This window comes from Setaria italica, chromosome IX (genome assembly GCF_000263155.2).
Source record: "Setaria italica strain Yugu1 chromosome IX, Setaria_italica_v2.0, whole genome shotgun sequence".
NCBI lineage: Eukaryota > Viridiplantae > Streptophyta > Magnoliopsida > Poales > Poaceae > Setaria > Setaria italica.
In genome coordinates this window covers 21,386,023-21,397,154 of record NC_028458.1, presented here as the reverse complement: position 1 = coordinate 21,397,154, position 11,132 = coordinate 21,386,023, and the positions used below count along the sequence as shown (strand labels likewise).

At 40.6% G+C, this 11,132-nt stretch overlaps 1 protein-coding gene across 1 annotated transcript; it reads left to right on the top strand.

The window, feature by feature from the left end:
• Positions 1–4,191: 4,191 nt before the first annotated feature.
• LOC101774588 (F-box/kelch-repeat protein At1g55270) lies at positions 4,192–8,342 on the top strand. The gene is made up of 2 exons (XM_004983103.3): positions 4,192–4,421; positions 6,547–8,342. The coding sequence occupies exons 1-2, from the start codon at positions 4,359–4,361 to the stop codon at positions 7,795–7,797; spliced, it is 1,314 nt and encodes a 437-aa protein (XP_004983160.1). The 5' UTR covers positions 4,192–4,358; the 3' UTR covers positions 7,798–8,342.
• The last annotated feature ends 2,790 nt before the right edge of the window (positions 8,343–11,132 follow it).

Here is an 11,132-nt window from a genome sequence, read left to right as displayed (position 1 = left end):
ACTTGTCTGTACGCGTTATCTGCATGTAATACATGTGACACCATTATTTTGAACATTGGCTTATGAACACTTGCTAGGGGTGAGATTAATACACATGTTTAAGTATTAGATTTTATAAAGTGCCTATAAACTTGCTTGATTTAACTACAGTATAGTATTCATGATGTTTGATTTTTCATCTATTAAAATTCACTTAGACATTGTTTTGGCCCTGCTGTAAAAGTTGCTCATATCTTGGATTTCTTTTTGTATGCAGCTGATTATGATTATGATAATGATAGTAAGTTTAGGCCATCCCACCACTCCCTATAGTTTTATCAGTAGCATTAGCACTATTGTGAAAATTCAGGCATCTGTTATCTTGTTATGTAACAAGCATTATATATACATGGTATGCTTTAAATTGTGTATAGAAAACTCCAGGAAGTGAGCCACATGGCTGCCTTTTAAATTCCAAAGAAATACCATCGCATATGAGCTATGGATTGCAATCTCAATAAGTTAATATCTAATTCATCTTTGAAACTGTAGGAGTTTCCTTTCTTTATTAGGCAACTACAGAAGCATTCTTTTTCAAAAAGACTTATTCTACCTATATGTTTAGCACAGTTTCAATCTGCATGTCAATAGTCATGCGCTTAGCACATTATCTTCTAGAAATCTAGGTTAATGTGGCTGGCATCATCTGTGTATTGGAGTCCTTAACCAGTGTCACAATAATCTGTTAAAAATATCTGAGTTTTCGAATTGTTCTTATTCTGTCAATGTTCTGATGAAATTTATTTTTCAATGCAGCCTGGTCACTTCAGGGCAATTCTTCTTACATGCTGTCTTCTTTCCAGGTATGTTTATCACCTTTTATCTGTTCAGCAACTCTAGTTCTTATATACAAGTACTCATTCTACCTTTTATTTTAATTTTGATGCATTCCTATGGAGATGTATGGTGATATGTACACAACTAATAAGATGTCATCTGCTATCAAGGCCATGGCCGCCTTCCATACATGTGCAAACAATATCTTAATCTTTTTTTTGTTTATTTTGAAGCAATGAATATGTTTTCTTTTACACCAGATTGCTTCACTTACATAGATTAACTAATTTTAATATTGTTTCTTTGTGCTTTATGTACCAAAAGTTATCCAACCCCTTCTGAAGACCCTCTAAAGTTATAGGAATGCCGCCTTGCTGGGAAGTATCTTTTAAGATTGCTAAAGATGGGCTTGAGTCTAGCGACATTATCACCGAGAAGTTCCGCCCACGCCGTTGTTCTAGTGCTCGAGTGCACTGGCTCATGTCCTCCACGCTACCACACCAATGTAAGTATTAGCATACATCCTTCTATATTCATCTTAGTGCCAATTGAGCTACTTTCTAATGAGGTGCTTCATAAATCTTTTCAATGAAATGTTTATTGATCATGTTATCAATAATTACAGCATATATGTTTTTCATCCTAATATGACCATGTTTTTTTCAGCAGGAAAGGAAAACATGTGCCTATATGATTTGCCCAATGAGAAGAGGTGCCACCTGAGCTCCCAGAGCTAGGATTAGGCATCAACTCTGCACGAGATGGTATGCAAGAAAAAAGTTGGTTGCCCATGGTCACTGTACAGTGATGCTCGGTTACTTTACTTTCTGCTGCATTTTACTTTGGTGCTCGCAGGTTAACTTATCCTCTGGAATATGTATTGTAGTTTTATTTTCCTTTTTTACTACTTCCAATCTGATTTAATCTATGAAGTTCACTCTTCATAGATAGCTTTCCTACAGACATCTAATGCTTAATCTGTAGATTGTTGGACCCAATTTAATACATTTGTGATATCTTGTGCATGTTGCTTCCATTGCCTAATCTGATTGGACTAAAAAATGTGTGAAAGACCAACTTGCTTTTTTCATATCTTGAATTTCTTTTGTATGCAGCTGCTTATGATTATGGTAGCAAGTTTAGGTCATCCCACCACTCCCTATAGTTTTGTCAGTGGCATTAGCACTATTGTGAAAATACAGGCATCTGTTACCTTCTTATGGTAACAAGCAGTATAGGTACTTGGGATGTTTGTTTGCAAAAATTGTGTATAGAATACTCCAGGAAGTGGGCCACATGGCTGCCTTTTAAATTCCAAAGAATTATCATCACATATGAACTATGGGTTGCAATCCCAATAAGTTAATGTCTAAATCATCTTTGAAACTGTAGAAATTACCTTTATTAGGCAACTACAAAAGCATTTTTTTTTTCAAAAAGACTTATTGTACCTATATGCTTAGGCTTAGCACAGTTTCCATCTGTATGTCAACAGTCATGTGATATGCACATTATCTTCTAGAAACCTAGGTTAATGTGGCTGGCACCATCTGTGTATTGGAGTCCTTAACCAGTGTCATAATAATCTGTTAAATATATTTTGAGTTTTTGAATTTTCTTATACTGTCAATGTTCTGATAAAATTTATTTTTCAATGCAGCCTGGTCACTTCAGGGCAATTCTTCTGAAATGGTATCTTCTTTCCTGGTATGTTTATCACCTGTTATCTATTCAACAACTCTAGTTCTTATATAGATGTACTCATTCTACCTTTTATCTTAATTTTTATGTATTCTATGGAGATGTATGGTGATATGTACATAGCTAATACATGTGCTAACGATATCTCAGTTTTTTTATGTTTATTTTGAAGCATTCTTTACATTAGTTTGCTTAACTAATTTTAATCTTTTTTCTTTGTGCTTCATGAAAATTTGAAGGGATGGAATATACCTAAAGATTTAGCCCTGGATAGGATGCTTGGAAAATAGCTATTTATATGCCCGAACCCTAATTTGTGGCTCTTGTTGGATTTCAACTCTAGCCTACCCAACTTGCTTGGGAATGAAAGGCTATGTTGTTGTTTTTGTTCTTTGTGCTTCATGTACCAAAAAGTTATTCAACCCCTGCTGAAGATCCTCTACAACATTTGATTGCCATAGCTCAATGGGTTGTCATCTTCTTGTATCATACGTGCTTATTTGCTTAGGTAGACTAAGGCTCATTAGTTGTGTTTCAGGTCTGTAGGTAGACTATGACTCTTGACAATTCTCAGAAGGGCTAGTGAACAAGTTCCTCTCCTTGCAGAACTCAAGCCTAGTGGCAAACACGTCATGGGAGAAGGTAAATGCTTAATGCTACAAAGGTTTATAGGTTTTGAGCTCTTGTTAAATCCACTTTAAGACACTATATGGAAGAAGTAAGTGCTAAGTTTAGATTATGCGATCATGCAGGAAGAACAACACATCAGATGCAATGGTCGTACCATGTGGGTGAATTGGAGACGACGGCCGCATACAAGCGATATCAGTCTTGCCACGGTGGGGACGAACAATGGATCGACTACGAAACCCTTCTCCTTGCCACGGGCAGTGAAGCAATGGATGATGGCCGCGGTGGTTCGATGGATGATGGCTGCGGTGAAGCGCCCTCTTCTTGCCGCGGTGGAGCGATGGATGATGGATGCCGATCTGCGCAGAGAAGCAATTGAGGAGCGGCGGCGATGTTGGGAATGCGATACGCTATTTCAGCGGAAAAGAAATAGCGACGTGAGTTGGGTAATTCCCGAGGGTTGATCCAAGGGGGCGATCTGGGGAGGCGTCGTCTGCGTGGATGGGAGCGACACAGATTGTGATTTTTTCGATGTAGGAGCGGAGGGACGGCAGAGGAAAATCGGACGGAAGGAGATGGATCGGTGGCAGATCGATTGGGCCGAAGATCATTGCACGACGATTTTCTTCCTTTTAGTTTTGCCATAGAGATATGTAAAGCTTGGAAAAGTCAAAACGAATATTTATTTAGCAACGGGGAGTATCCTCAAAACTCCAATTTTTTTTTTTTGCGAGTATATCAAAACCTCGGTCTTCTTCTAGTAAGCTTTAAAAACAAACCGCGTTGTCATCCACAAACACACAACCGTAACAGAAGAAGATTGTTTCTTTTTTCCTTTAAGAACGAAAAATAAACAAGAAAAGATGCTCGAAGTGTTGAACACGGCTCGAGTCAGACGCGCAAAATTCAAAGGCAAACCCCAGAGGGAGTGTGAGACAGGGAGGCGGACGGCGACCGGTGTCTGGTGAGACCTGAGAGAGGCTGACTACGCAAGTCCACACCTGTCTACTGCCCGCAATTAATCAAATGGAAACCCGCTCGCTTTCCGCCCTCATTTCCCTGATCCCACCGGGGTTTTGCCCAAACAAACCAACAGCCCCTCCTCCCTCGCTGCTCCTCCACCTCTCCCCCTCCCCGGCGACCGACCGCCCGACGGACCCGCGGCTGCGGCGAGGGACCCCAGCGTTGATTCATCCCCGCTCGATCCGGCGATGGACGGCGCGTCCAGGCCGCCCCCGCCGCCCGGCGCAGGGGTCCGGGTCCGCGCCCCGCTGGTGAGCTCCCCGCCGCTTCCGTTTTCCTCTTGGTCGTCGCTCGGAGGCGCGGTTTTCAGGTTGGGTTAGGAGGGGGTGTTGGGGGCAAAGGCGCCGCCTTTGGTGCGAAAGCTTCGATCTTTCGGCTCGGGGATGGGGGTTTTCGGTGTACGGGATTGGAGGTTTTGGTGGATCCCGTCGCGGTTGGGGGTGTCTGGATCTGAGTGCTTGGCTACTTGGCGGCGGGGGCTCTGGTTCGATTAGTTTGAGGTGGCGTTTTTGCACTGCAGGGCTACGGGGAATCGGTAGGAACGAACCGCAGGACCGGGGAGATGGTCTATCTACTCTAGCTATGTCTGAATCCTACCACGCAATCCGTCGGTACCGGTATCGCTTGAATGGTTTTAGTTTCTGGATGGTGCTGATTCCTGTGAAGTAGGAAAGCACTTCTGTACAGGACTTGCTTATTGTTCAATGTGTAGATTGCAATTCAGTGCAAATTGCATGACCTTGTGTTCTGCTCAATGTTTACCTAAACGCTAAATGGTAGTCGTTCGGTCACCCCTTGAGTGGCGAGTAGGATGTGTACACGTTGTGTACACGGGCTATACATTTTGTAAGATTGCAATAAAATTCATAGTTATGCAAATGAAAATTAGAAATTTTGATATTTCATCATCCAAATATAAAAAGTTACAAAGCTTAAAAGTCAAATTGACTAAAGATCTAATCATAGGTTGGGTGTTACTAGTTGTAGTTCATACTTTCCTATCACCTAAACGTTGTTTAAAACGGTCTACTCACCGTGTAAAACTGTGTAATCACCGTTTCGTGTATACTGTTTAGGCCATGTAGGACCGTTTTTTACCGTGTAAACAGTCGAACTGTGTAATCACCATTTAGGCCCTAAACTGCATGGTAGGCCTTCGAGTAACGTTTACACGGCGTGTAAACGGCCTACACGGCCGTGTAGGCGAACACTGGTTCTGCTGTAACATTGCATAATCTGCTCCTAATATATGGACAGGGATTTCTTCTGCATATATCTGGCACAAGTTTTGAGGCATTCATTATTTTCTGAACATGCCTCAATTTATCTGCTTGGATTTGGTTAATTCGAAGGTGTTAGTATCACACAAACAAAGCATTATTTTCTGAACATGCCACAAATTATCTGCTTGTATTTGGTTAATTCGAAGGTGTTACTATCACACAAACACAGCATTGTAGTCAGACTTGTGTGTGGCTTGGTTGCAACTAGACTGAATAGAAGTTACATGACGGTTTTGGCCAAACTGATGAAACCATAGATAGTTAACATTTCCTGTACCACTTCATGAATAAGTGCAATGGTAGTTGAGTTGATGGATGTCTTGAACCAATTTTCATACTCTTGCAGTCTGCCTGGCCTGCCTTGAATATTGGTTCAACTTTTTTTCAAACCAATTACATACTATTTCGTTTCCGAAGAATTGAAGAACTGAGCTAGTCCGAGCTTGGGGCATTGGTTCAGACTCTATAGTCTATGATAAGAACTTGAACATGTATTATAGTTCATGGTTTCTTTTCTGAATTTGGTTCCATGAGTTTTAATGTCCTTGAATTGAGAGACTTGATTCATGAAATTTCGATAAATCTCTTTTAAAGTAATGCTTCGAATAGTCACAGTGTTGAACTCTGTCAACTCAACTTGAGGACAGGATAGGCCTCTTGTTAATGATTCTATTGTCTTCTGCATGCCAAGTATCTCTTACTTTACTGACGGATTGATTCCCAAACCTAAATTGATATATTTGAATTTGACATTTAATTTATAGGAAGGGCAGTTTAGAGAAATTTTGTACAATAGAAACATCTTAAAATCACAATTCATCCTGGTGAGCTGATTATTCATGGCAGTTTTTATTTGAGAGATGTGAACAAAAAGAACTTCTAGGTATAAAGAATGGGAGCTATCTATGGTGCTATATTATATCTGATGCTTCATTTCTAGCATTTGGATTCTATTGCTTATCTCCTTCGTTTATATCATGAGTTGGAACTCTAAAATTTTAATATTTTTTTGGCTTTATTTATTTATTTATCATTTACCATATCGTGCTTTTCTGCCAATACATCTAAACATTTTTTCCCCATTGGCTGCCAGGTGGAGTCTGTCTCCTGCTACTGCAGATTGGATACAGGCCTTAAAACTGTTGTTGATGCTAGAAAGTTTGTTCCTGGTGCAAAGATGTGCATGCAACCCGAGGTCAAACAAACCAAGCGCAAGTCAAGGGGCTCAAGAAAGGAAAGGTGCAGAACACAAGCACCACTTTTACCTGGCCTTCCTGATGATCTTGCTATTGCCTGCCTTATACGGGTTCCTCGAGTTGAACACCCCAATCTCAGGATGGTTTGCAAAAGATGGAACCGCCTTTTGTCTGGGAATTACTTCTACTCCTTGCGTAAGAAAATTGGAGTGGCAGAAGAATGGGTTTACGTCTTTAAAAGGGACCGTGAAGGGAAGATATCCTGGCATGCCTTTGATCCACTACACCAGCTATGGAAGTCACTCCCACCAGTTCCATCAGAATATTCAGAAGCATTGGGCTTTGGCTGTGCCGTTCTGAGTGGTTGCTATCTGTACTTATTTGGTGGGAAAGATCCTTTGAGGGGCTCTATGAGGCGTGTTGTATTCTATAATGCTCGGACAAACAAATGGCACCGAGCTCCAGATATGCTAAGGAAACGTCACTTTTTTGGTTCTTGTGTAATAAACAATTGTCTCTATGTTGCTGGTGGGGAGTGTGAAGGAATACAGAGGACACTGCAGTCTGCAGAAGTTTATGATCCAAATAGGAACAGATGGGCCTGCATTACTGAAATGAACAATGGGATGGTGCCTTTCATTGGAGTTGTATATGATGGCAAGTGGTTCCTAAAGGGGCTTGATTCCCATCGCCAAGTGACCAGTGAAGTCTACTTACCGTCATCCAATGCCTGGTCAACAATCGATGATGAGATGGTCACAGGGTGGCGGAACCCGAGCATTTCCTTCAATGGCCGGCTCTATTCAGTTGATTGTCGGGATGGCTGCAAGCTTAGAGTTTACGATGACAGCACAGGAACATGGACAAGATTCATGGACAGCAAGCATCATTTGGGTAGTTCACGTGCCTTTGAAGCTGCAGCTTTGGTGTCACTAAATGGGAAACTTTGCATTATCCGTAACAACATGAGCATAACTCTTGTTGATGTCTCAGACCCAACAATGAGTGTCGAGACGGATAGTGCACGAATGTGGGAGACTGTTGCTCGGAAGGGCCAGCATAGGTCATTTGTGGCAAACTTGTGGTCTACCATTGCAGGGCGGAACTTGAAGAGTCATATTATCCATTGTCAGGTGCTGCAAGTTTAAGGGCAGTTTAAGGCATGACCAGACGTTTTAAGCAGGAGCAGGATCAGATCAGTGGAAGAACCCTCCATTAAGAGGTAGTTCAATTCCATAGCAGAGTTAAAGGAAAAGCTCGCTGCAGCCCAAGCAATTTTGTTCATTTGAGAACTGAGAATTTCAGTTACATTCGGCAGCATTGGAAGACAATTGTGGGAGAAGGGTTTAGTTAAAAACCAGAAAGGGAGAAGAAACTTCCCTAGTGTAATGGCAATCTATTTGGTGGCAGACTGGGAATATTAATTGGTGCACATATCGTTCTATAAGTTAGGGTCTCCATCATAATATCTTGTATCGGGTAACATCCTGTATCTTACCGTGTAATGTTGATATATGTTGTAGGGGCAGGCTAGCTAGACTCTAGGATTAGAAAAACAGTCAGGATAATCCCTACTATGCTTCAAGTTTTACTTGCAATGCCTGTCATGCCTGATATTTCGTATCTAATCTATGTGGATGCTGGATGGATTTGTTGTTTTAGGCATGCTATTTCGAGTTATGCATTTGATATCTTTGAAAGGACGTACATGGTATCTTCAGGATCATATAGTTCATACATCGGATTAGCATTTTGTGTGGGATTTCTTTTGACAGGATTGAAGAATTTGACATGTTATCATGATCAACCTTTTCTGTTGTAATTTTGTAGGTAGCTTTGTTCAAAGCATTAGTGTGAAAGGTGTATTAGTGTGCGAGGTTTATGGAACACAGCTTTGCAGTTTGGATGCCTTCAGATCACAAATGGCATGATCAATTATCATTTCTCTCCGGTTCATAATGTTGCAAATTTGCTCAAAGGAAGTAAAATTTGAATATTATGTATGCTTGATCTGCATGCAATGCTTCTGAAAAGTTTTATGAACCTGAGATCGCACGCATATCATATCCATCAGTTACCCAGAAAAGAAGGGGTCCGGCGCCGCGTGGAGGGGTGGTGAGGGGCCAGGGCCCAGGGGTGGGCTGGGCTGCGCGGCGCGCGGCCGGAGCTATCACCGGTGAAGGGAGCTGTGAGCGGTAGCGAGTGAAAAATCCGGCGTGAAAATTTGGCCGCCTGCCGGTGTCAATTGCTTTCGTGCTATTTCGCCATCCCCAGCGCCACATATAGGGGAGTATCCGTACCCGTTGGCAGAGATGGCCCGACATATAAAATAAATGTTTCGGTGAGTAACTTCACGTGTTAACTTGCCACTTTTTTTTTTTTGAAGTCAGCAGGAGAAGATCCTACCAATTTTTTTAATAATTTTTATTCCAGACCTGTTGAATTCACTTCCACATGGAGTCGAACCCAAACCTGCTTAGTGCTACTCAGGTGTTCTAACCACTAGACTAGAGGCCCTTTCACGGTTATATGATACACTAACTAGAGGCCCTTTCACGGTTATATGATACACTAATGAGTTGTGTATCCATTTGTGAAGAATGTATAGTCCAGTTTTCTCATATTTTGAAAATTTATATCAATGTTGGGCACTCGTAAAATGATCCCATACCAACCTTAGATATTATTAAAATTAGAATTTGTTCTCAACGAAATATTTTAATAGAAGTGTGAAATATAGCTAACAAACATGTGAATATTTCATGTACTTCCATAATTTGAGATAAACGCAACATGTGTCCTTAAAAATCATTTTCTTCAAATTTATGAGTCTTATTTGTGATAAATTTAGTTTGAAAATCAAATGCTTTCAGTAAGCATGCTAAAAATAACTTAAACCTCAAATCACTTTAAAGAACTCGCACGACAGCATAAAAGTAGTCCATTATATTTAAAAATTTATCACAAATATTAACTAGAGTACATTACATATGAAATTCATTGTACATATTAAATCTTACATAAATGAGATATACTTAGAACCTAATTGTCCACATCATGCTCGATAATCATCGCAACATACAAATTACGATTAATATCGATAATGTCGATTCCTAAGAACCTATCGACATACTCTAGCGCATATATGTATGCACTATCTCTAGGCTTGTACGGCATGTGGAATGTCTCTTCAAATATTCTCACCGAAGTCGTGGATGATGATAAGGTAATGTCATCTTGCCAACCACCATGTACTCGACCCAGGTCAGCTCTTGTGAATGTCTAGCCAATGTTCCCCAGTACCTGATGTAGGACTTCTTTTAGACCTTGGTCGGCGTGCATGAAGCCATTATACAGTGCGTCCTTGAGTCAAATGGCAACCAACAAAAGTGTTAGTATACATATTGGCAAATCATTACAAAACAAAATTAAAAAAATAATGACTAACTGTAGGTTACATGCAATGGGCGATTGATACGCTGGTGATATCCGTTTAGGCATTTGTGTGACGTCCGGCTTATTGTATTCAAACTCTTTAATCTTCCAGTAACTGTAGTCTAGAAATATGTGATTTGTCTGACGTTCTATTTGGATCAGTGCCTGCCTCACAGCACTACATGCGGCAACATGTGGTTGTATTATGCGGCAATAGAATTGACATGGATAATAATTGTTTGACCAAGTCTTTGTTCTCAAGTACCTGCAAAATTAATGAACAGAGAAACCACATATCTTCCTTCTGTTAGACTCGTTTGTTCATTTAGCACCATAGGAGCTTGTTGAGTCACATTAGTTATTACATGTTGTAACCACTCGATTGGTGAAACAAGCTTCAATACAAATTATTAAAAAATTTAATCAGCATGATGTAATGAGTAATAAAATCAGTATTAGAATACAAAGAGCGTCGGTACCATGCTTCAGCGTAAGTGCGGTTGTGTAATGGGCACGGGTCCGTGACCGATAGAGAAGGAAGCGCCAGCAGGCTGCGCTGGGGGATCCGGGGGAAATGACGGGACATATCGTTCAACGCTGCGATGTATCGGTATTTTGTCCTACAAAAATTTATCAAATATATATCATTCACTACTTCGACATAAAAGAAAAATGCTTCATATAGTGGACTTCACGGAGTCAAGAATTCTAAAAGAAAAATGCTTCATATATAGTGGACTTCACGGAGTCAAGAATTCTAAAATAATGGTAGAACATTATTTTCTCAATCACTAACCTCAATGCATCGGATCCTACCAGCTCTTTACAATGTTCCTGTTTACCTCGGATTTCTTGACTGAAATCACATTGTTCATGTGAATTCCAAGTCTATAGAGAGCCACCTCCGCTTCTCTAGTACTAGAGAATAGTGTAAGCACATTCATACCATGTGCAGACACTGTTCTCTAGTATCGGAGGAGCGGAGGTGGTATATTCATTGCCGGTCCATCTGCATCGTATTATGTGAAAAATGAATATAGGGCTTCGT

Excerpts from the sequence above, each read along its gene's own strand:
- LOC101774588 (XM_004983103.3), top strand. The coding sequence starts at position 4,359 with ATGGACGGCGCGTCCAGGCCGCCCCCGCCGCCCGGCGCAGGGGTCCGG. Across the intron at positions 4,422-6,546 it reads TCCGGGTCCGCGCCCCGCTG|GTGGAGTCTGTCTCCTGCTA; the intron begins GTGAGCTCCCCG and ends ATTGGCTGCCAG.